A 26,066-nucleotide genomic window follows, 5' to 3' on the forward strand; every position below is an offset into this window, starting at 1 on the left:
AAGCCTCACTGAAGGCTGATGGTAGTTTGCTGAATAATTTAATCGCTTTATTATCAGATAATTGCTTTTTCTGACAGTTCCATGTTTTCTAGGGTTCTCTGTCTCTCCAAGGGGTGATGCTGCAGGACTCTCCCCTGACTCTGCGTGAAGAAGAGCGGGAGCCTTCGCACCCCAGCACCGCCGTCCCCGCAAAGCCGGGCAGCGGGGACAGGAGAAGATGTCCGTCTGCATGGACCAGCTATGGAGCCAGCATCTTTGAAACCGTACCCAGCTGACGCGTGGCAAACTCAGAGCCTGGTGAACACACGTAGTAGCTGCGGAGAGATCAGCAGGCTGGAGGAGCCAACCTTCAGCGTCCGTGCCAGTTGAATCCCACCCATAATGGAAATACGGACATCTCGCCTCGGTTGTCCAACTTGGCCGATGCTGTCTTCCACGGTGATGCAGCTCTCCTGAGCCGCGGGCTAAATATGAAGGGAAACCAGCTCTCCAGGAGCACCAGCTCTCCAGGAGCACCAGCTTGCACCATCTGCCCAGGCTGGATCAGTCATGGCCTGGGCTTGCATGAAATACTTGAAGACCGTCAACTGATCTGGGCCAGGGTGTCCTGATGGCTCCCAGCGACCCTGCCGCTAGGTCACGTTAAAACAAATGGGGTGAGCTGTTAAAGGAATTAATTATTGGCGTCTCAACACCCCTGGACCACAGCGGCTAAAAATCTATATGAATCAATGCCTCTCAAAACCACCTCTGTACTGTTTATCCTCTTCAGAGGAAAAAAAGGAAAAAAAAAAAAAAAGAGTAGGAAATACTGAGAGCAGCGAGAAGAAAGTGTTGAGAGTCATGAAATCTTTAAAGTGTAGAGAGAGATGTGCCACAGTTAGCAGGGATTATGCCAAGCAGCATCCCAAGCCAGAAAGAGCTGACAGCACACACATTGCCTTTGATGAAGGAAAAATAGGTCATATGCGACCCCAAACATGCAAACAGAGTTTCCAGCAACACAAGCAGAAAACCCAAAATTTTGGCACTGCGCACGGCTAAGGTTGATGGTCCTGGATCCCGTGGAGAGTATGAGCCACGCGAGAAAGCGAGGCCCTTTCAAACGTGCCTTGAAAGTCTAAACACGGCTTCAAGAGTATTTTTATCTGCGATAAGCAGAAGGGGAGATGGACAGAACTTTTGCCATCGATCACAAGCTCTGGGCGGTCGCCTTTTCACGACCTCCCGCTCACACGAGCGTCCCCTCAACACGGAGCCTGCAGCTCAGTTCGCAAGCGCCAGGACATCCTGGCAGCAGATCTACCCAACGCAGCAGGACGGCTCCCGCCCAGAGCGCGTCAGCGAGCCGCCTCGCAAGGTAATGACCTAACGCAGTAAATGAATTCCAAAGCACAATTGTTTTCAATCTTCATTTAAACCCAACCTTAGTTAATCTCACTTTAATGACATAGGAAATGGAAATCCCCTTAATAAAGTAAGTTATGAATATTTATGAGCCTATTTTTACCTGAAAATTGAATAATTCAATTAATTTTACTATTAATTATTTCATACAAAATTAATATACTGCAAGATCCTAACTTATCTTTAAGAAGCCCCCAGTCAAGATATCCAAGATGAAATACATTCTTTAAGCTGGACCGCCAGACAGGTAAGGACCGGAGCGTGCTCCTCGGGCGATGGGCAGCGGGACGGGCATGAGGCGAGGCTCCTGCCCCTTGCTGCGGAGCAGGGTCTGTCCTCCCCTGCAATCCCCCTGCGGCAGAGGGTCGGTCGATGCTGACCCCATCCCTGCCCCAGCTCCGGCTCCAGGCCCTCTCCCACCCCCCCAGCACCGGCAGCGGGGACGGCCGGGCGGACAGCAGGGCTCACCGCACCCGGCGATGCTCTCCAGGGGAGACAGGCGTGTTTCTTCTCGCTTTTACATCCCCCCCCCGGCAGTTTTGCTGAAACAATAATTGTATTAGGTTTGCCTGCCGTGCTCCCTCTAAATCTCATTGCGGACTGGTACCCTCCGCTCCAGCCTAGGCACGAGCCCACATTTAATGTAACAAATTGAATTTCCCAGGAAATTTCAAAACTCTGGAGCCAGCAAAAATCACTAAAAAAGTAACAGAGGAAAACAACCACTGTTGTGTGTGCATTTTCAATCAGGAAAAGTGATTTCTAACCGGCCTAATGTAATCTGCATCCCCGCTTTCAGCGACCAGTATCAGCAAAAGTTGAGGTGAATAAATGGTACAATAGTCCTCTCCAAGACACGACGTCTCTGACGAGAGAAAGCCGGGTTACTTATTTCTCTGCTTTTCGCTACCTTGGCACATCCTCCAGCCTCGAGCTGGGTCCAGGTTCCCCGAAGCCTCGGCTCACCAGAGGGGCTGCGAAGCATCGCCCCTCCGCAGCCCACGCCTGCTTCCGAGCCGAGGACCAGCTCTGCCCGCTGGGACGAGCCCTTCCCACTCCCACCCCAGGCACGCAAACGGAGCTCGGCCGGTTTTTGTTGTCGTTGCCGCTGTTACGAACCGGGTCCCGACAACTCTGTGATTTATCAGGTTGGGATTTTTTCAGTGGGAAATGCTGCCCAGCCTACTGTCCCTGCCCGTGACACCAAAAAGTGACGCTTTTTTTCCTGAAGCCAGGAGAGGGGAATTAAAATGCTAGAAATAACCCAGGAGGCAGCAGAAGTAAAACTGAATTCCCCCAAACGCATACTGACAGCGTATGTAAATCACTATTGATTTGTAGGAGCAGGCTGCTGCCCAACTTTTTTAGTTGCAGAAATCTTAATGTCTCACTGCCTAAAACAGCATTTGGGCTCTAACCTTGTAGCTACTGGGCACAGCCAAGTCTTTTCGGTGGCCTGAGCCTCACTTGTGAAACACAGGTGAAGCTACGTCAGATCGCTCAAGTGTATTTTTAAAATTCTCTAGAAATGATAATTACAGAAGGCACTTAGGAACAGATAAGCAAAGTATCTTCATCTAGCAGAACATTTTTGGACTAAGAAGGTCGGCTTTGTCACTGAAATTCCAATGTAAATAACAATTAAGTTCTACTTGATACACAAATGTCAAGTAATTTTTTTTTTGTCGTCACGATTTGCATTTAAACTTGGAAATGTCAGAGACTTCAGCCTTGCTGCATTAGCAGAAAGCTTCCCCAGTTCACCCTGCTGAGTGGAATACCCGCTGTGGATTATCTGGCACATTATCAAGTAACCAAACACCATTTCAAGGAAACATCAAGGTCGATGCCTTGTGAGGTGTACTTGTTAATTTATGTTGATAAACGGGAGTGCTTAAAAGACTGTTGTAATAATACTCCAGTACACTTGCATCAGCATATTTTATCAATTAGAGTCATTCAACAAGACGTTTCATAAAAAAGCCATTTTAGAGACCTTTAAAAGCTTTCTCATCGCTCCTCTAATGCCACCACAATGGCATCGCAAGAGGGTTCCTCCTCCATCCACGACCAAAGCGACACCTGACTGGTACTGTGTTGTAAACACGGGAACTTCTTTATGAGAAAGAGATGAAGACATTCGGAAATGGCAGGCAGGGCTCGAAACAAACTCTTCCTCTTTTGCCACCTTCTGCATTAGCTCAGTAACCCGAGCAGTTGCCAACAGCTCCGGCAACCGCCGGCCCCCGACGCGCATCGTCCGGCCGCTCTCCGAGTCCGCTACAGCCATCCGTCTAGCAGCGATTCCTTGGGTCACGCTATACATCATCTCATTCAGAAACTCCGTAAACATCAGTGGTGCAATTAGTTTTTATTAATTGTCCGAGATGAGATTAGCAGCACCCACAGCAGCAAACAAAGAAGGGGGAGTGTTCCAGTTCAGCGCTGGATCGATGTCATTAATTCTGTAATACCGAGAGCCCTGATTGTATGAACTCAGCATTTAACTCTTCCAATTAATTTTTATATTAAAAAAAAAAAAAGAAGGAAAACTAACTCAACGATTTAAGAAGGTCCTTGAACAGCCGTCACAACTTTCCATCTCCTGCGACACTCATTCTTTCAAGTGTAAACACACAGGAGGAAGGTATTGTAATATTAATCAGACAATTATTTTCATGCATTGCCTTTAGCAAACCAAACTCTTAAAATCATAAGACACTGCTACAAAAACATTTATAATCTCCTATCTTTAGTGATGCCGTGTATACCCAGACTAGTTAATATGTTTTTCTGACCACTTAATAGGCTTATCTGGCAAAGGTTCAGCAAGAAATTACGTCACCTTAATTCCAAAACTTAGACTACCAGGTCAGAAGAAAGCCTTCTCTCATATTATCATACTACCTGCTGTCCTGCAGCCAAGAAGGGGAGTGAAGCAAAGTGTTTATGCACCCACCAAGGTGAGACTCTTGGCTGCCATCCGCGGGAAAGGTCCACCTACGGGCCCTTCAGCCACCACAGCAGCTTTGGGTCTTGCAGAACCATTTGAGAAAGCAATCGGATTTCAAATGTCTCTCTTTCCAGGTATTACGGACACAAATGCATTACTTAAAGACGTCACAAAAAATACAGAACAGACTGGGGAGGGGGGGACGGACACCCAAAACCAAACCTAAAATTACATAGCTTTTTTCCCCCTTATTTCACGGAAAGCAGGTCCTCTCTGTGCCCCGACTGCCGCTGCACTGCGCTCCTCCACCTCCGGCCTCCCCTCGGCTGGGAGCTACGAAACACCCGGGCAATTAATCTGCCCTACTCGTTAGGGTCAATACCGGTCCTTGCGTCTCACTGTAATTTCTGCTCCTGCTAATTACAGAGGGTGGCAATGCCAAACCCAGCAACAAGCTGCCCAGGACGCCTCTGGCACTGGGTCTCTGCAGCGGATGGCGATGGGATGCGGGATGCTAAAAAAGGCTCTTCTCCCACCTTGGTCCTAGCAGGCTCCCTCTGATAACCCTGCCCTTTTCAATAGGAAAGAGGTGGACTGGTAAAAAGAAAAAGAAGAAAAAACCCCACGACATCAGAAAGCAAGAGTCGTTTTTTGTGTTGGTGAGACGTACGGAAACTTTGCGAGCCTGAACACAGCCAAAACGGCAGGAAAACATCCGCAGCCGAAACTTCACGTATCAGTTCCCAAGGGAGCGGAGGAGTTAAACATTTATGGCAGCGCGAAGAAGACATGACATTTACTGAATAATAAACTGCAAACATGTCTGTTAATGCGGCTTTTTGGGATCTCCTCGCCATCAAACACTTAACCCCAGCAAGAAAAACACCAAAACGCAAACAATCCCTGCGACTGCATGTTAAACAGGCAGAGCACAGGGGAGGGCTTTGCACTTTTTTATTTATTTAAAGTTGGAGGCTGCAGGGAGCACTGTCAAGATAAATAGCCTGCAACCTCGCTCACAGGCTTTCAAACCCCTTCATCTGAAGGCATACAATTAAATCCTGAACAATCGGGTTAAAACTTTAACCTGTCAAGATTGCAGCTGTTCCATTTTTAATCAATCTGATTTCATTCAATAAAATGCTCATTAAGTCAATTAATGAGAGTTTGGTGTCACAAGCCGTCAAGCATGACTGGGAGCTTTCGCTCGGTGGCCAACGCATTGATTAGCGAGTCAAGTCGTCAGTGAGAATGAGTCAATGTGCTGAAGCATGAGCAACGTTACCTTGTTTTAGGGGAAGTTGTTAGCCATTCTTCATGCTTTTCAAACGTTATTAAATAAGCTGCAATTTCCTGAAAGAGAAACGCAGAAAGAAAAAAAGAGTTATTTGCATGGCTGTGTTGGAAACCGGAAAGTTCTATAACAGAGAAGTTTTATAACTGAGACAAGGAGCTGCCAGCCCCGGGTTAGGTCGCAGCTTCAATCGGGTTTTGACCGCAATAGTGTGCTCAGTCAACGTTTGCATTCGCACCACCAAAGCCAGACTTAAATAACATAATGAAGAGATGCAAACGAGGAAAGACATTAACATTAACAGCAGACAATTTGCTGGTAATTTTGGTGACCGCAGCATCTCCGAGAGCCCGGCGTTACGTCAGGAGGCAAAGGGGAAGGCAGCGACAACACGGACACGGGAAGCTAAATTAAATATTTATAAATAGAACAGCATCACTGCAGAGAGAATTACTGAATTATTAATCGTTGCCATAAAAAGCCAGCGGGTGACATCAACATAAGTCATCGCTCCCACTTGCAGGAATGATACGGGCGATTACTTCCAGATCAGAACCGATTTGTTCGCAGGAAATTATCGGCGCCGGCGAGATAATTCACGACGGTGCTTGTACATACGCCTGACGAACGTGGGATGGCCGCCCATCAATTTCCTTGGTACAAACCCGGAGCGGTTGTGGGGCGGCCACGCTGCAGACAGGCTGAGCGTCGCCAGCAGCACCGGGAGAGACCAGGGCGATCCGCGCCGGAGGAGATGCAGGACCAGTGACCGTCCCTAACCACGACGGCTGCCGTCACCACGCCAGCAACGTCCCGACACCTAGAGATGGCCAAGGAGCCCTGCGGCTGCAGTCCACAGGCTGCTGGAAACAAGGTCCCCCCCACCCCGAAGATATACTCAGAAATACGTAGGGTTTTGATGGTTCTCTTCCAAAAATTGCCTACCAGCCAGGTCCAGAGTCTCCCTCTCGGAGGGAGACTTGCAACAGCAAAAGCTACGCAGGAAGGTCAGCGAGGCTGCCCTGAGTGTTCCATTACCTCAAATTAGATCACGAAAACGCGTGCAGTTTAATCTCCAGAGCTCCTGCAACAGAACTGTCTACAGGCTGCGCCATCGCGAAGGTAACGCGCACACAAGAAATGGGTCTTTCGACCAGGAGATGATTTTTTTTTTTCTTTAAAAAAAGATAGTTCTATATAAGGGTTGTAGCTGTGTAGTACCAAAGCTAAAAAAATCCACAATGCTCTCCAACCAGCTGGCCCAAGCATCTGCTAGAGCCACAAAATGCAATTATATTACTCCCAAACGAGACGTAAAAATATCTTGTTTCCAATACTCTTGGTTTTAAGACTCATACTTAATGTCCTCTGGGTATTGCAGCGGTGCCAGATCTCCGTGTTATGTACTTTATTAGAGTTGTGTGAATGTCATATTAATGACTCCTGACCAACATGTTTACACTGCAAATAAATTCTCCCAGAATCCACCGCCGCACCCCTCGCTTCCCAAGCCCGACTCTGCATTTTTAAACGCCTACCCTAGCAGCAGACGATGGGAGCAGTACCGCTTATCCGTGAGCCAGGAGGAGGAGCAGTGACATGAAGCTCCGAAAACACTTCTTTTTAATTTCTGGCTAATTGCCACGTAAAATTCAATACCAAAATAACCCGGTGCAGCCCTCCACCGGGACGCCGGTCGTTGGCACAGCATCTACACTCGCGACCTTCCCGGAGGACAAGCCAAACCTTGTGCTTTTACAGAAGCCGCAGTTGAATCAGATGCAAGTGCTAAAATTCAGCCGCTGCACGGCCAAAAAGGTCTGGCCCCAGATTTCCACTGGGCTCCAAAGACGCATTGGCCGTCGCTCCCCACAAGAGCCGCCGATGCAGCGTTAACTCACGGCTTTGACACAGGGTGCGAGTTGTAGGATCCAACCGCTGATTTCATGTGTATGTGTATATATATATATACACACACACACATAAAAAAAATACTCTGCAACTAAAGTTCTTCAAAAAATATGAAACAAGATCTCTGCTTTTTTTTTTTTAAAGCCAGTACAGTATTTCCACCAAATGTGCTGCAGTCTGCAGAATTTTATTCCCAGCCCATCCCACATTATGGCCTTGAGTTGCTACATTACAAATCTGCGTCATCTCGCACCTTACAGCGAGATGAGCTTTGGAGATACCAAGGAATGAGTGCCAGCGGATGCCGAAGAGGGAGCTCTCTATACGTCCTCTCTAACACCCAAGTCCCCTGGATGCTTGCAGCGTATGATCTGCACGAGCAGGCATTTACAGAAACAAATCCCTTTGATGCAGACACAGATCCGGCTGATTCACCCTCAAAATCCTGCAAAAATAGGCACGTTCGGTGGGCTTCAGATTAGCACGGGATTTTGCCTATTCCTACTAAAATTAAACTTGCCATAAGGAGAATAAAGCAATTTTTAACTTTTGTGGCTGAATAAACAAATGCATTGCCATAGCAGAGAAAACCAAAGTATTTCAGGTGAATGAATGCCGCTGTTACCCAAGGCTCGTTTACTTTATTACCTCCAGCCAGCCTATACCCTGCACGCTCGGAATCTTCATCCCAAGACTGTCACCGATGGGAGGAGCTGCGGCAACAAGACGCTCCCATCTGGAAAGAGAACATTTGTTTCCACGCTGCTGGCCTGGGCCTGCTCAACAAATTTGGGCAGACCAAAGAATAAGCTGCCGATCGACGCCGCAGGCATGTGGGCGACGCACTGAAACACATGCACTGAAACACATGCACGTTCCACGGTACAGAAAGGCACAGCTCCAACCAGACTCCAGGCTGGATCTTCAGACAAATCAAAACGTGTAATTCAATTCTTCTAACAGGATAAAAGAAGGATCCGCATCAATCAGGATAGGAGCTCCCCCAGGCTTTCTGCTTAATGACATATTACAGCCTGATTTCCCTCCTCCAGAGGAAATACCTTGGATAACAAGGAAAATCTAGCTCACGGCAGCGCTATAAATTAACACGTAGAGCAGAGAGACGGTGAATCCTCCATGCTGCCTTCCGTGCCCTGAGTACTCAGAATTACAAGGACTGGCATGCAAATGGGACAAAAAAAAAAAAAAAAAAAAATCCCCAAATCTCCTGCCTCGTCTGCTCGCCCTGCCCATGCCTGCCCGCAACCCCGTCGCCCGGAGCACCGCACCCTTCACCAGGACGCCTTGGCATCACCAGCGACGAGGAGCCGGCACGCTCAGTGTCGCAAGCTACCGTGCCAACAGCTCCTTGATCCGGTTTGAGTGCTGCTGGGGGGGGGGGGGGGCCCGAAACCAGGCACGCAGAGTCCGAAGAAGGTTTGGCATCAGGAGAATTCCTGCCACAGCGCCTGATCGCTCCCCCAGCCGCAGGACCCCACGCCGTGCCGGGGAGGAAGCGGTGAGCAGAAACGCTGGTTTATAGTTTTGACACCTACATGCCAACTTCTGTCGGTACGTAAGCACCACGACTCTGGGAGAATAATCCCTTGTCTGCCACCTCAAACTGGAGCAGAACTGCGAGAAACATATCACTCGGTGATGCTGGCGGCGAACGCTCCTGCACACACAAAGCCCGGCGGAAAGGCACATCTTGCGTACCAGGGGGAACCCTGCACAGGGGCTGCACAGCAAAACGCTGCGTTTCTAAGGGAAAGAGATAGCAGAGCTCCGTGCACCGGGCACACGAAGCAGAGGAGCGCAGTGGCAAGATGTCTCAGGTCGGCACCCGCAGCCTGGATGGAGAAAGCCTGTCCCAGGGATGGGATGCACAGGACCAGGATGGGGAGGATGCGCTGGGGAAGGCTTCTCTGCTGTCAGCAGCAAAACACCTTTAAGGCCCGGTCTTGAAATGTTCTGCTTTCTGTAACTATACATCTTTGTGTCCGTGGCCCAGGAAAGTCCCAGAAAACCACAGAAACCAGGGTTGGCAGCAAACAGACAGGGGTGGATGCTTCGAGGTCAGAGGCCGGAGCGTAAGGAGATGCTTTTCATGGAAGAGACAACACAGGGGGCATGCACACACAAATCCGCAGCCAAGCAGCTCCTCCAAGCAAAGCCCAAACCAAGCTAAAGGTGAGCCCGAGCAGCTCAAGTCATAAAAAAAGCTGGTTTTTTTCAAATCTGAGGAAAGCACCACCTGTGAGCTGCAAAACACAAAGACAAGGTTTCTGAGAAGTCTTGAAGCCACAGGCAGCACAGAAAGAGCTGCAGCTGGGAGCGGTCAGCACTCCGAAAACCCAGGGTCAAACTCACCCCCAGCAGCCCAAGTCTGGAAACTTTCCTCCGAGACACCATATCCCACACAGCTTCTTGCAACACATTAATTCCTACAGAGTTTTTGCTATAGACAGGTTGGAAAAATAAATCCGAAAGGCCCAGAAAAAGTGGTCAGGCTAATGCTGCTGTTTTATCAACAGTGTGCAAGAGATGCTTTTTAAAGCGTGTGCCTGTCTGCGTTTTGGGGCAGAAGCAGGGCTGCTAACGAAGAGCCGGTGCTCATCAGCTGCGCGGGGCATGTACCCCTTTGTCACACCAACACACTCCTTCCTTTTGAAAGAAGGGGGAAGAAATAGATTTATCACCAGAAGACACAAAGTCATTAAATAATTAAAAACAAAACTATAGGCACAATAAAAGCCCTCTGATAAAAAAACCCCTGCATTTTAATGTGCGTTAATTCCCCTAATGATTCACTCTGTGTGTCTTCCAGGGTCAAATCAATGTCTTCACCAAAAAATTCAATTACGTCCCATTCATTGTATCTCTGGAGCGAGGCTATTGTTTGCTTTTGTCTCCTATCAAACCCTTTTCCATTGCTTCTTGCCCGAGATTACAAACAAAAGGCAGTGTGGCACCAGCAAGGTCAGACGAGACAGAGCCAGGCTTTGAAACCCCAGCTCTCCGTCCTCAGCTTTGCTGTTTAATTATAACGCGAGCAGAGAAGATAAAAGGACACGCACGCTTGCCGTAAACGCCCGACTCATCACCGCTGGCGAGTCCCTGCGGGGCACCGGTCGGGGTAAGCAACACTGGATGGACCCCAAGGCCACCCAAGAGCATCTCTGTGGGCAAGGGTACCACGCACCAAGCCCAGCGGCCCCTTGGCCGGGACGTCCCACGTGGCCCCGCATCCCTTCTAAGCCCAGCTTTGGAAACAACGTCAGCAAATAAGCTGAGCGAGCTTTGCTGAGGAAGGTCAAAATACCGAAACTTGTACGGATCCAGCTCTGTTTCTGACTGTGCCTGCCGATTCCACGGCAATGCTCGGAGCATGCCTTTCCCACCTAAGCGAGAGCCTGTAGGACTGAGCCCTACGTTCATAGCTTGTAAGAGACTGGTGAGGAAAAAAAGGCTTAATTTGATCAGCTAATGGAAGCACCCCATAAAGCGGTGAGGTAATTTCACATTAAAATCACACGAGTTATGTTTCATCCTAAACTCGGTCATACAATTCAGTGGTTTAATTTATACTTTGTTGCTCGGGCTGAAAGCATTTTACATAAACAAACATTCATTTTTATTTTGCGCTCCCCCATTTGCTAAGATTATTAGTTCGAACGCATCCAAGAGCCACCAGCTGTAAAGCCAAGCTAACCGCATCAGACGGGACGTGCGCGGGCTATAGCGTCTCCAGACGACTGCCACCGAAGCCCTTCCCGTCGCTCGTCCTCCGGCTTCGTCCCGACAGCCCCGTGCGGGACCTGCGCCGTCAAGCCCCGGGTGAACCCAGCGGAGGAGCGAACGGCAGAACGTTATCAGCTCGGGGTGCTGCGCCGGGAGCCCGGACCGAGGGGCAGCGGCGGCAGGAGAGCCAGCACCGCACTTCCCACCCGCCGCTACGGGACCGCAGCTTCTCGGTCGCTTCAATATTTAACGACGGCCCGTAACCACCCGGAGCTGCAGCAGAGCGGGCGGCCTGAGCTCACCTCCTGCGCCGCAGCCGGCACGGTGAGGACGAGGTTGTTTGGAAGAAAAAGTTATAAAGAGCTCGGAAACTCGCAACAAATAGCCCCGCCTGGCAGCAGACCATCTCTGAATCTGAATTTCAGCCCGGAGGAGATGCAAGGAAAGGCTATCGCACGGGACGTATGCGTTTAGGATGCAGCTGCGGTCACGCCTCCCCGACAGAGCGAAGGCGTGGGGGGAGCCGGCAGCAGCACCCCAGCGAGCGCGCCGCGGGGCGCTCAGGGGTGAGCTAACGCGACCGTCAGCCGGGCTTCACGCGCCCATAGAGACACGAGCTCCGGAGACGGCAGGGCTGCAAGCGCAGAGGCATCGCTCGACAGAGCCGGCAGGCAATCATCCCACACGGCTCTCGCCCAAAACCCTGAGCGCAGGCACTCCTTAGCATGAGCTAACTGGGATTACTGTTGTCCCAGAGATGGTACCAAGGGGCTGGCTGAAGCCACGGATTCGAGCGGCAGCGGCTCTCTCCTCCCAGCTCGACCCCCTCCAGGTCATTCCTGCATCCTTGCGAGGGTATCAGCAATTCCCACCTGATCTCTCAAAAGAAAAAGAGAAACTGGAACCCAAATAGGATTCCCCGTGCCAGGTAGCTTAGGCCACCTATCTTGTCTCCAAGCAATAAATCATTAGTTTAAAAAAAACAAAAGTCTGAATTTCAAGTTATTACTTTGTATGAATTATACGCATCCAAATTAATAAGCTTGAAATGTATGCATGTTTTAAGAGGAAGCAGGAGAGTTTGTACACATCTCTGGATTTATACCACAGAGCTAATAAAGTTGCATTCTCTTGAGCAAGCACATTTATTCTCTTAGGAAATCTCCACGTCCTCGCTGCTATAAAGACAAATTCCAGCCCATCGCTTCCTTATCGTCCTTCCACTCTGAAATGAAAATACAAATTCATGTTGATTATGTAGCATCTCCTCAGCTGGGATCAAGCCATTTTCATTTTCTAGCCGTCCCTGCTCTCAAAGCCATTAATATTCTGAATATTACGACTACAAATTGATCTGAAAGCCACACAGAGCAAGGTCTCACTACCTTGTTTAGCATCACTGGAACAAAAATTGCAATACCATTTCATTTGTCCAGTTGTTTGGCCTAAAATAGCAATGCAGCCTTGAAAGGGACATCGCTCGGTGAGCTGGGGAGAAATGAGAAGCAAGAGAAAAGCAAACAAAGCTTCTGAGTAACCAGCAGAGAAACACAAGTCAGGCTGCCGTCGGGTTGAGAAATACCTGTCAACAGCAAAACACTTTTACACCAAAATGTTTTATTTCCTTTTGCAGGCAGTGCTTTATTTTTTGTCTCCAAGCGTTACCCATCTGCAACTTTCTAAAGTAAAAATGTTGATCTGCACGCTCCGAAGCTGAGAAGAGGAATAAACCCAAATATTACTGCGGTTTTACTGACAACCTGTGTTAGTGATACAAGCTGGAGGCCGATGGGATAGAGGTGTCCTAGTGTTGCATTTTGCCAAGAGAAGCCAGAGTAGGTTGTCAGGCTGGATTTGCGTGGCTTCGGTTTTCCAAAGCGTGCCAGGGATTTTCTTCCAAAAACCTGCCCACCCTCCCAGCAGCAGCCGCGCTTTGCCGGGACTCGCTCTAATTGTCCCCAACTGCGCGGCAGGGAGAAGCGGGACGGCACGGTGTTACCCCGTTTGGTGTCTGATGAAAGGTACCTGAAAGCAAGCTCCCCAGTTACTACAGCACCTTTTCCATCACGACGGAATTAAAGACAAAAATAAACTAAAACTTCACTTAAAATGTATTTTTCTAACTGAGTAAGGGTACACTAACTAACTATCAAATTAGATGGAAGCTGGGTTTTATTATCAGTATCTGCAGCTAACTAATTGAATCATTTACAACCACCGCCGCACTGAGGGGCTCCCTGTCCTGGGAGGAGGAGGCTGTAGCGGGGGGGCTGCCGTGCACAAAAACCTCCACTATACTGTCCTCCCTGTCCCCCGCCGGAAAAAACTGGCATCGGTCCCCGTTTCCTCAGCACCCTTGCCGGGGGAGAGATCCGCTTTGTAACGAGGTCCCTGCCTCCTCGGGACTCAAACTTCGTCTCCTCGGAGCCAATGCAAATTCCTCCTCGCTGTATAGCTACAAAGCGCTATTGGGAAAAGTGGATCCCTGCATCCCTGACACCACTCCCTCCGAGCATCCTCCATCCCGGAGCGATGCTCTTGCCCTGGGGATGCCCTTCTCCATCGGCTGCCTGATGGCACCTATGCAAGGATGCTCTGCTTCGCCCTGTGCTCCACCACCACAGCTCCCCCAGCAAATAGCTGGATTTTAAATGCCCGTTTTCTGGCAGACAGAAAAACCACAAGTCGCCAGGACGTGGCGGCTTCCGGAGCCATCACCGCTGGGGGTCCCAGCTAGTCGCCTGGGGAAGAAAAGGCTTTTCTCTATTCCTGGAGCAATAAGCCAAACCCCGCTCCGGAAGGGTCTTAAAGGAGATTTATTTTGCAGAAGCCGTTTTAGAGCCTCTGTGTAGGAGAGAGTGATAAATATTCCGGCTTTCCCCAGTCTCCGCTGCTGCCACTTGTCCCCCTGGGAAGCGGCAAAGCAACCGGAGAGGGGAGAGGGAGAGAGGAAGCGTAAAGGGGGGAACAAAGGATTCGTTTCCAAAACCTGGGACAGGCGAACATGACCCGGTGACGTTCACCCACGAGGATGCAGGGATGGAGAGGGAGAGCTCACCCCTGTTAACCGGGGCCGTGCTCGCGTGCAGCAGGGGTGCTTATTTATACCCATGAAAATACCATTAAATAGCTTAAGCCAGACCACTTGGTCTATTACTCTAATGGATGAGAAAACCACAGTTTTGGGGGCCCAAAGTGTTTCTTGCTTTCCCTTGCTTTGCCAGAGAGCAGAAGACGACCTGCAGCCCGCTGGCTGCTGCCAGCTCCTTCGCCCAGCCTCGCCCAGCAGAAAGCACCTCTGCAGAGTTTAAATCTTGCAAAAGAGGCGCAATGGCAGCCCTGGGACCGCTAATTGGCACCGCAGGAGAATAAAGCCACGGAGTGGAAAACGCATTTGGTGGGGGAGACGTACGTCTTGTTTCTCCGTGTTGTGCACGGCGACGAGCGGCTGGATTGCAGGCGCTGGGATGTTTTCATTAATAACAGCGTCTCGCTAACCATCTGCTAAAGGTCCACACTATTAATTTAACAGAAAAAAATGGAATAGATTACACTTACAGTTTTCAATTAAAGTACATGATGTCTTCAAACTGCAACCTTAATTAGACATTACAGGATGACATTTAGGAATCCTGAACTGATCAAGTCATCTGATTGTGAAGGCGTTCCGCAGTAATGCCAGGGCAGCACGCACCCAGGGTGCCGCCGAAAGGGGTGCCCCTCGAGTTTTAACACTTGAGCAGCTTGGCTTAACTCCTAAACTTAAAGGAGCAGACGGGTGAAACCAACAGCAGCCTCAGCACAACAAAAAAACCCCAGCTTCAAACAGGCTTGGACACATTCCCAAAGAAAACTTATGGAGAGAGACGGGAGTGCGCCAAGGGGGGGGGGAGGGGGGGCGGACGGAGAAAAGAAAAAAATAACAGAGGTCAGACGTGTAACCAACATCATCCAAACCCAAGCCATGGCACGTTTTACACCTACACCTAAACACTTCCAGGGAGACTTCATGGAAATGGAGAACTTGATCTACCCAGACAAAGGTTCCCCACAGCACCCCCACTTAACAACCGCTCCCCTGCATCCCAGCAAATTCTGACCGCCTCCACTGATAATTAATAATTAACGATTATTTTACACAATCCCATTTAGACTGCATTCATAGAACATTTTCCAGCACACGTAAGACTTCAGCCCACTCTGCTATACTTTTCATTGGAATTTTAATTTGAGAAGTTGCTGGAGGTTGTTTATTACTAGAAGGAAAACGCCGATTGAGCTGTACAGATTTGTACGGCTCAGCTCAGTTAAGTCAAGGCATTTCCTCCAGATCAGCATGACCAGAGCTCAAAGTGGCTAGCCCTTGTCACTCTTAAACTTCTATAAGTTTAGCAAGCGGACAACTTAAATGCTTTATTTTCAAGGCTAAACCTGGTATGAAGAAACTCGATTAAGACGAGAAATAATTTTCTCTAAAACTGATGAAAAGGAGAAGAAAAAAAACAGTCAAGTGAATAAGCAGTGATTAACAGACACCAGAGTTAAATGACATCTGCTCAGCAAAGTCACCTGCCAAATACACGTGGAAAATAGTAAACTTAAAATATGCAACAGGTCTCTATAATAGCAAGGCCATAATTCTGCACAAAGGCACTTAGCAATGGCTGTCCTGAACCGCTCGGCTCAGAAGTACCGTTAGTCACAAGTATTAGCGACGTCAGACCTTGAATCAGGCAGTGCCTAATGGGATTAGGATAGATTTTATCTTCCATTTCAGTCCCAAACTGAGGGATAGTCAGTGGAACAGAGCAATATTAAATAATGCCCAATCTTTAGTTACTGGAAAATACCCACCGATCATTACATGATTTTTTTTTTTTTTTTAAATGACCTTGGACTAAACTTTGCACTTTAAAGAAATATATGAACTATCATCTTGCTGTCGCTGTTAGCGTTAGTACACAAATGGGACTTCTCTTCCGTAGCCTGAAAGACTCAAATAGGCAGTGGGATAAAAGAAGAAAATTCAGTAAGATACGTGTATCTACGTTGCATCAATTACAGTATAACAGTAAAAACTTCAATTATTTTACATAATTCGAACAGTCATGTGGTTTGAAGATGCTGAAGAGTGTCCCCATGCTCTGAAGCAGGCACGCACCATGGGGAGATGCTACCCTGCTCTCGACTCCCACAGAAACCAAGGGGAACATTTAATTTTCTGCAGCTCTCCTCCATCGACCAGCAAACCCCACCCGTGCTTCGGTGCAGCATGGCGGGACAGACCAGATCACCTTCCGTTAACCCACCGTTGTGGGCAACGCAAGACTTTGAGCCCTGCTGAATGCAAAATCAAAGGGCGCTCTTTACCTAAAAAATGTAGCAAAAATAGATTTGGGAGAGAAGAGGCCCCAAATGACTTTGCCCTTGAACCGCTTCGTGTTTATTCTGGCAGTCTCCCACCGAGCCCAGCCAAACCATCACACGTGAGGGAGAAACACAAAGGATCTCTATATAAAGCCATACCACTCCACTGTAATGCTGTATATAGGGTTTTTTCCCCCTTCACCTCTCTAATTCTTCCCCAGCGCTAAGGCACGCAGGCTACATTATTAAACATCTTCCAGACAGCCCCTCACATTTTTATTGTCTTCTTCAATTAAGGACGACAAATTGAGAATATTTAGCTCTTTTGGCTTGTTTCAGTAAAGCAGCCGAGTTAATGTCAGCTGGAAGAACGGTGGCTGAAGTAGTACTTCAGGCAGTATCTGCGTTATTCATCTTTTTTCCCTTCTTTATTCAGGTTTAAGTACCACATCATCAGCAAATGTGCTACGTTTAACTTTTTATTTTCCATCCAGATTGGAAGAGTTCAAACCCGCTTGATTTCTGGTTTTTAAGGGAAAGCAGCAGCTTGTTGCAGGCAAGGAAGCACCCAAAGCTGAACCCCCACCAAGGGAGCAATCCCACGGCAGACACTGGAGGAGATCCGCAGAGAGGAAAACCCGCAGAGCTGTTCCCATCACCTCCCGTCAACGGCACCGGGCACACTCTCCTGCGAAAGGCCATTCCGTATCTGCAGTCGAGACCGGCCAAGTCCAACATCTCCAGCCCTGGTAAACAAGGGGGCTGAAGGATGCTGGTGGATTTTAAGCTGTAAGAATCTCGACTGCTGGCCTTAGGAATACATTTTGGGGGAAAACGTCAGGTTTTGCTTATTTGCAACCTGCTGCTACAATCGCTTGGCTGGGAGCCTACAGGGATTTCCTCCTTTTGGGTTTCAAAGAGTAAACTGCGGACACGAAAAGAATAGCACTGGTCAGAGCGGGATATCGTGCTTGGTATTTGCAATTATTCTTTCCCAACTTGCCAAACGCATAGTCTTAAATCGCAGTCGTCGGCGCGAGGCTATGAGGACGCTACACGGATGCTGTGCGGATACCGCCCATACGCCCGCTCGGGGAGGAGATCTCCCTCCAGCACCAGAGCAAAGCCCTGGCTGGCCCCAGCTCTCGTTCTGACTCGAGACCAGAAACCCACCGCGTGTTCCCCCGTGGATTGGGAACACAGCGGCCTCGCTGACAAGCCCACGCGTGGTCCCTCAACGCCGGGTGCCCTTTGCTTCCAGCCCCCGGGTGACAGCCGACCCGGCTCTGGTTGCGAGCATCACCCTCCAGCCCAGCTCGCCCTCCTTCCCACTACGCCGGTGACACGAAGTCCTGCTCTTTGCAACGAGGCAGCTACACCCAAACGCCAGATGAGGTGAAAATGTCCGCGCTTTCTCGATTTGCCTCTCCCTGCAAGGAGACAGCAGCAAACCCTTCCACCAAAGAACTGTGCAAGGTTCATTAAAAGGAAAATATCCATGGTAATTGCCCCTTTCTGCATATTCCTCACTCCAATATTCTCTAACATAATAATGTTCCACATTCCTGCAGAACTGTCTTTTCAGCATGTTTTTGCATTATGCCTAATTTTGTAAGAGTTTTTCAGTCCCACATAATGACACAGTTCAATGCAGAATCAGATATAAATCTGGCTTAAGAGACTCTCAACAGGAATTCATTTAAAACTGTAAATGTTAAAAGATTCTGTCTCTGATTTATGGCGTTTCCTTATTTCAAACAGGGAATTAAAATCCTTCTTAAAAGATACACATTAAATCATGATAAAAGCTGTGTTCGAATGAAGATGCTGGTCCGACCGAGAGCCACAAAGCACGGAAAGCTGGAAGGAGCAGTAACTGGTGCATTCTACATTCTCGGCTAAAGCGGCGCTGTCCTGCGACGAACTCGGTCCCCCATATCTTTGTCAGTGTAAAGGGGATTTCTGGTGGCTGCTGCTTGCATGCTTCATATATCCCCCTCCTGCCCTCCAAGTGCAAGGATCTCTCTTCTCCTGAAGATCTAGCTAAATAAAGGAGCTGCTTTACCAGAAATGATTATTTCATGGTTTTATTCCTTTTGCATTGTTTACATGGAAGACTCCCCCAGCTCTCCAAGGTGCTCTGTAAATATCGCACAAGTGCCCCTGTATTGTTGTGCAAACAACATTTAACCTTAAAAGAAATTACCAATGCTACTCATGATTATCACTCCTGTAATAATTCTTAATGTTTTGTAGTTGTGAACAGATAAAATGGTACCGATCGAGTCTTGAGCATCACAGCATTTGCAGCCCCAAACCTGAGCACGGAGACACTGATGAAAGTTTACGAAAAGCGTTTGAAATGAAGCCGTGCAGTGTGCCGATACAATTCCCAAGTCCTTTATTAAGTAGCCAAGATCCCAAAAGAAGAGCGGCCTACGAGAGACTAACGGCTTTCGGTTGTGCTTCCTAGAGGCGCACTCACTGCATCGCCAGATGCCAATCTGTTGCAAGAGTCCATAACCTTGTATTGCTCCATTAAAATAAAAACATCTAAATGGAAGAAGGACCAATATCAAATATAGGAGTAAACAAGTAGAGGCGGCCAGAAAAAGCGTTATTCAAATATTTATATAATTAATTGCTCATTACTCGCAGGCCACAGAGCTGTTAGCAGAAACCGAGAGCTCCCTGCTGTGCAGCCTTCACAGATGCAAAAGGCGGTGCCCGTTCATTTATTAAAACTTCTTTGGGTCACCCTGACACTTGGACCTGAAAACACTCCGGGTAACTGCAGTGACAAGGCTCTGAAATTCTATTTCTAGGAGCCAACTATCCCTCACAAATCTTCCCAGAGACAATACAATGGAGTTTAAGGTCTGCTGCCATTTCTCTTCATCACACAGCTGGGCAAGCAAAATCAAATACCAGCAGGTATTTGTTCTCTTCCCCAAACATCCACCCAATTAATCCAAACAAACCTCAAACAAAGCCTAGGGTGTCAACGGGATAAAAAAAGACCTTTTGAAATTGTTGGTATTATTACCTAAAACATTATAAATGATCCCATTACACAACCAATTAAGAAATTCGTCTTCCTTCCACCAGGCAGGATGGAGCAGCTACGGACCGAGCATCAGAGCCAAGAGGTCTGCAGGGATCCCCCAGCCCTCCCTGCCGGGAAGCAACTGCAACAGCAAAAGAAAAACCAAAACACCTCGGGAGGCAGAGTTTTGTTCCCAGGCTAAGTTAAGACCCGAGCCATTTGCGTTGTAAATCTAACTGCTAGGCTCTCTTTCCTCATTTCAAGCATTCATGGCTCGTTAAGTTCTTCCTCCTCCTTTTAACTGTTACTTGAGGTTTAGAAAGAAAATAAAACCATGAAAAATGAGTATTAGGAACCCAGCTGTGATTTCCAGTTCCCGACCTGTGCTGCTGGGTTGGTTGGTTTAGGTGTTGGGTTTTGGGGGGGATTTTTTTGGTGTTTTGGGGTTTTTTTTCCCCCAGATCTCCCCCAGTAAATCGGTGGATTCTTCCCAGAAATGGGACTGACAGGTCAAGTATCTGGAAGCAGCTCACGAATGCTGATTAATGGATGGGATCAGCTCCTGTGCAACTCGTTACGCCCATGGCTGCACTCAAACTGTCCTCCCTTCTGTGTGGGGCAGGAAAGTGGAAATATTTCTGCTCTAGGTAGGTATCGGGCCATGCCTATTAACCCAGGGCTGTTAGTCTGAGGCCTCACAGCAGATCTGACCCCCGAGAAGGAGCTGCTATTGCCAGCTGGTTTTCATCCACTGGAAACTCACCCTCCAGCCCAGAATTATTTGATATGTTGGAACAGAAAGTCAACAGCCTAAAACCAGAGCAGCATCAGGGAACCATAAATTCTTTGCAAGTTATTTGCAGACTTCTGAGATTTTACTCATTCCTCACATTCGAGAAAACATTTAAGAAAAAAAGGACAAGGGGAAAAAAAAATGACAAGAAAAAAAAGGGGCATTATTTGTGCAATAAAAGCCATTTACAATTCTGAGCAGTGCCAGGGCAGCAAATTTCCCAGGATTTCTAGCATTTCTCCTCAGAAAGGAGTCGACCAGAAGGTTGGTGTGAAACCAGGGACAATGTCCGTATCACCCAGGGGAGAGTGCGAGGGACGCACGCTCCCGGAGCGGGCCGGCCCCTCTGCCTGGCGCGGCTGCCTGCACAATCCGGGTCACCTTTTGGCTGCCAGCAATGGCTGGAAAATCACTGCAGGCTGTGCCGGGGCTGCCTCGTGTTTTATTAAATAGAGAAGAGACGGCTGAGAGCGCTAATAATGTTTTCCAAAGGTTAAGCATTACAGGCGGTTTCATGGTCTTTACGTTTTTAAGTGGTGGATTTCTGCCTTTTTTTTTTTTTTTTTAAATAAAAATAATCATAAATCCAAACATCTGCTCCCGGGGTGGCAGCCTGAGCCCTTGGGGTCCATGTTCAGCCAGGGAAGGGACAGAGGCTGCCAGGGGCTGGTGCAGGTGTTATTTTTAGTGCAACAGCTATTTACCAGCTCCATTCCCAGAGGGAATTCAGGGAGGAAAAGGAATGCTGATGCATTTCTTACTAAATATAGAAAAAAGGGTGAGCCGCTGTACACGGCATGACTGCAGCCGCCAGCTCCCACCGGGGATGCAGCCGCAGCGAGGGGGAGGCCGGCCCCAGGTGGTACCCGGCACCCCGGCAGAGTCCCTGCATGCAGGGCTGGATGCTTAGTTCACTGCATTTTAACCTTCAAGCTCTTGGTGTTTGGAAAAAGCTTTTTAAAAGCAGCTCTTAGACCTAATTGGCTCCAATTTGAAGCCTTGATCCTGTAATGAATGGCTCCAGAAATCAAACAAAGCATTTTCAACACAAACAAAATTGCCTGTTATGAAAGCAGAACGTTTTTAGGGTAATATTGACTTTAACGCGCTGTCAAGGCAAATTGACAGCAGGGATGAAAACAACCCTCCCTCTTTTAAGGCAGTCCAAATCCAGCCGCCGAGAGGGGACCTCAAACACTCATCCAAGTCTGTTTCATGGCCCCGACAGTGGGCTCATTTCATAACTTATTTAAAATTCTATACCTTTAAAAAAAAAAAAAATCTTGTTTAACAAAGAAAGGGATGCATTTCAGAATTACGCTGTTCTTCCCCATCTTTAAGCGTTTAAAGTTCTCGAGAGTCAGTTTTGACATCAAGGAGTTCCGCATTCCCAGCTAGATGGGGATTCCCTGTCTAAGTCCTTTCATATTTAGTCTTCAGCCTACAACCTGTATCGCTTAATATTTACCAATGACCTAGAAGGCAAGCAGTGAGAAGGAAGCATTTGAATATGGCAAAAGGCATTTACAAGTGAGGATCAGACAGGCTGGAAAACCAGCCGAGAGACCTAAACAAACTGCAAACTGGGCAAATGATCAACATGACAGAAACAGAGTGCATGGTTTGGGGGGCGGGGGTGGGGGTGGAGGGAAGCAAAGTAATGAGGATTGGAAGAGAAAGATGCATTATTCATACAGCCTGCGAGGGTCTGCGTCAATGGCATCACCTCCAGGTGATGCGAGATCATCAGAGCATCGGGGCATGCAGCACGACAGACGCCTCTGCTCAGTGCGCCAGGCTGGTAGAGAGGAGAGGGAAGAACCAGGCTGCAAAAGGAGTGGGATAAAGTAATAAAAGCTTATAGAGCCTTCGGACAAGTCAACGCTGCTGCCATACCTGGATCACCATGTGCCGTGCCGGCTGCCCTCGGGTCCATCCTGCGCTCCCCAGGGCTCAGTCACCGGGCAGCCGCTCCCGCCCCCACCCAAGAGATAGACAGATAGATAAATACACACACACACTCCCTGGGACACTTAATTTCACTAAGGGTTTCCAGAAGGGTGGCCACTTACAAAGAAGAAAAAAAAAAAAGAGTTTAATGAATTAAAGTGCACTTAAGTTAGGGAAAACTAACTGCAAGTCCCACATTAACTGGACATAATTGAGAATCCAACCTTGCCACTGTTTTGATTATGAACTGCAATTTCTGGGCGCAGGTAAATTCGCAACTACCTCCTCCTGAAGCAACCTGCTGAGAACAAATTGCTTGGTCACCTACTGCCTGTTAAAGCACTCTCTATTTTTAGGGGGGAAAGCACCAAGGCTCACCTCTTATTTTCCTTTCCTGGGGTTTCCACTGCCTCAGTTGGCCCCAGTTTACCTTGTGACCATCCTAAAGCAGTGCCGGCTCAGGGGTGCCCGCTCTCAGGGACACAACACGCGTGCTCGGCATCCCTTAGGGCAGCTCAGCTGCAAAGCCCACGCCGACCAGCGGCGAGTCTCCTGGACGCGCAGGTAATGCCGAACGCGCCGGGCACAGAGGGCCGGGAGCAGACGTGCCTCGAGGGAGAGCCCCGGCAGCCCCGTCCCGAGGACGGGCTTTGTGCGGGTTCGCACCCAGCTGTGGTTGGAGCTCTCCTGGAGTGTTTTGGAACAGGGGAGCTCCCAGGCCGTTTCACGCCATCACACCGAGTATCGTGCTGCCAAGAGGAGTCTCCAGCATGCGGAGATCTTCTAGCCTCTCGTGTGCTCTTAAAATACCATTTGATTTTTAAAAAAAAAAAAAAAAAGAAAAAAATTGTGTTTTGTGGGACCAAGAGTTTTCAAGAGCCAGAAAAGCAGCAGAAGCAATGCTCGCCCCGACCTGTGCTGCCTAACCAAAACCACTTTTGCTAGGTCTGCTCATGCCCTTCTCTTCAGACGGTGTTGCTTCCATTTGGCTTAGTTCACGTGGTAAAGTCAAAGACGGGGAGGCAAAAGTCCCGTTTCCTCAATCCCCACCCTGGAGACGAGCACCGTGAGAAGAGATGATGAGAAAGAAAGGCTACGCTATTTGTGGGTATACAAGAAGCACACAGAAGTAGAAAAATGCCATCCAGAGAAGTCAAACGCGTTGAGGTTTCTCCTCCTCGTCCACCAAAGAGGTTTTTGATGCAGGGAGGGCTGCCCGGGTAGACAGCAGAGAGGCGGCAAGACCCACCATACAGACGTGGTCCATCCTCCGCCTTCGAGGGCTGCCCAGCGCGACAGCCTCCGAGCTCAGCTCTCTCCCTGTCCCAGCACCGCCGCCAAGGGAAACTGTCTGGGTTCACACCGAGGAATTCATGTTTGTTCCTCCTGGTTTTCCTCTCTGACTCGGAGTTACATTTGTTATACTCCGTATCCCATCACTTAATGTATGCAAATTATGTTAAATATTTCATTCATTAAATGGTTCAGGTTATTACTGAATTGCACCTTAAGCTGTTCAGAAAGTTAATTCTTCTTGCACTTGCTCAGTAATGTGAAATAACCGACTTAAATGAATATTTTACAGTTTGTGCTAGACAGAACATTTATTAAAAATTCTGTCCTTTTCAGAGTTATTCTTTTAAGCAGGCTTCAGTGCACTATGCAACTTAAATTATCGAGAGGGAATGATTTTTTTTTTTTTTTTTTTTTTTAAAGTTTGTTTCACTTCCAGTATGGAAGAGCCCAACAACCTGCGAAGGACCCAAACTTAAATCTCCTGGGAGAGAACAGCAGTTCGAAAGTCATTTTCTAAAAAGCTAAGGGAGGGGAGGGAAGCAGCAGAAGAATTTGAGAGCTTTTTTGTACTCCCGTAACTCTCAGATAGCTTTGCTGTTTGAAATGAAATAGCTCCCGCAGTAGCCCATAACGTGCCACGAGTCCTTCGGGGGTTCAATAAGAGTAATTTGAAGTGACAGGGCTCCAACGCCCGCGCATCGCCCCCTCCTGCGCGCGCCGCTGCCATCCGTACATAAGCAAGGCGAAAGCGGCCGGGGGAATAGGTGCAATTCCAGGGCAGCTCCACCTACTTCCAGCCTCACCAAAAGCCAAGGCAGCAGCATCCTCACCAGCGATGACGAGGTCGTTACTATTTCTCATCAAGGGAACAGGTCCTGGCTAACACACCAGCACAGTCTGACAGCTCCCAACCCTGCGGACCATCACGTAATTCACCTTCCCCGGGGGTTAAGGCAGGATAAAACATACTCTGATGTACGCCCAGAGGATGGTGTCACACGAGCGGCAGCCCGAGAGGCGACGCAGGCGTCCTCCGTGCCGGTGCCTCCTCCCGCTGCATCTCCAGATGACTTTCCCCGTTCGCACGCCACGGGCAGCTCCTGGGGAAAGCCTGCCAGGCTTCAAGCCGTCTTTTAACCACTGCCTGGCAGCCCCGTCTGTACGAACTTCCCAGGTTTAGAGGAGATACAGCTGCTTAAAAATAATGATCGCTGGAACGGCGGCACAGGCATCTAAATAAGTCCCTGGCCAGTGACCCAGGGAAAGGCGGCTCCCCCCGGCACGGGCGCATCCCCCGGGATGGAGTTTGACAGCCTCAGCCACGAGCGGTAGCACAGCAGACACCCTGTAACCGCAACGACGTCTCATCAATCTCAGCTGGGAAAAACCTTTCCGTTTCCAATGGAAATATGCAAACCAGGCTCCACACTGTAAATCTTCCTTTCCGGCGCTAAGGAGATAAGTAGGACCTATTAACCTCCCATGTTATTTCCAACTTCATTATTGGAGCTGACACGACGAGAGCGCACGGTGACGGCTCTTTTTGGCAGAGTGCATGTAAATCGCTTTCTCAAAGGAAATTACTTCTCTGGGCTGAATGTTATTAATCTAAATTCTCCCTTAGTCAAATTGTTGCCCATAATAAATATGGAACAGGTTGCTATGCTCATCTCCAAGGGCATCCCAATCCAGCTGCAGGTTTTCCCCCGCCGTTTGAAACCTCTCGAGGAGCCGCTCTGTGAGAGCACGCTTCACCCAAGGGTGGGGACCGTCCACCCTGATGTCACCCTGCGCTTGCAAGCCCCACGATTTCATCATGAAAACATATTTTCATGCTGCCAGCATGGAGCCCTCCAGCAGCAAAACTGTGAGCAGGAGTAAGCTGGGGCACAGCGAGGCTGGGGAAGAGACACAGGACATGGCCTTGACCTGCAACGTGATGTGGTGGCCTTCCATGGCCAGCAACTTCCATGGCTGGTTCATCGTTTATGTCAGCTTCGGTACTGTTAAAGCAGCAAAACTTCCAAGGTTTAAGAGTTTACGCTCCTTCCCAGTGCATATACATCCTCCTCATGCAACTAAAAAACCCCAGAGTTTAAGGAGTAACAGATCAAAAAACCCATAAAAACTAGATCAAAACCAAATCTAAACTTTGCCAAAGATGCAGCTAGAAAATAGAAATTTCACATCTTAAATGCTTAGAGGAATTATAAATGAAGGGGAATTTTATTTGCACGGTATTCCTTCATTTTATTGAGAACCAGCTTATAGCCAATAAAGATTTTCACTAAAAATACTCACGGAA

At 48.5% G+C, this 26,066-nt stretch overlaps 1 protein-coding gene across 7 annotated transcripts in view; it reads right to left on the reverse strand.

Annotated features, from left to right (window-relative positions):
* The window catches only part of CAMTA1 (calmodulin binding transcription activator 1), a 326,976-nt gene that overhangs the window by 239,416 nt on the left and 61,494 nt on the right, over positions 1–26,066 (reverse strand). For all 7 annotated transcript variants that reach the window (XM_052792793.1, XM_052792789.1, XM_052792791.1 and 4 more), the window contains one exon: positions 5,646–5,713. In XM_052792793.1, coding sequence (XP_052648753.1) covers positions 5,646–5,713 — 68 coding nt within the window. The remainder of the gene's footprint in view (positions 1–5,645; positions 5,714–26,066) is intronic.

This window comes from Harpia harpyja, chromosome 7 (genome assembly GCF_026419915.1).
Source record: "Harpia harpyja isolate bHarHar1 chromosome 7, bHarHar1 primary haplotype, whole genome shotgun sequence".
Taxonomy (NCBI): domain Eukaryota; kingdom Metazoa; phylum Chordata; class Aves; order Accipitriformes; family Accipitridae; genus Harpia; species Harpia harpyja.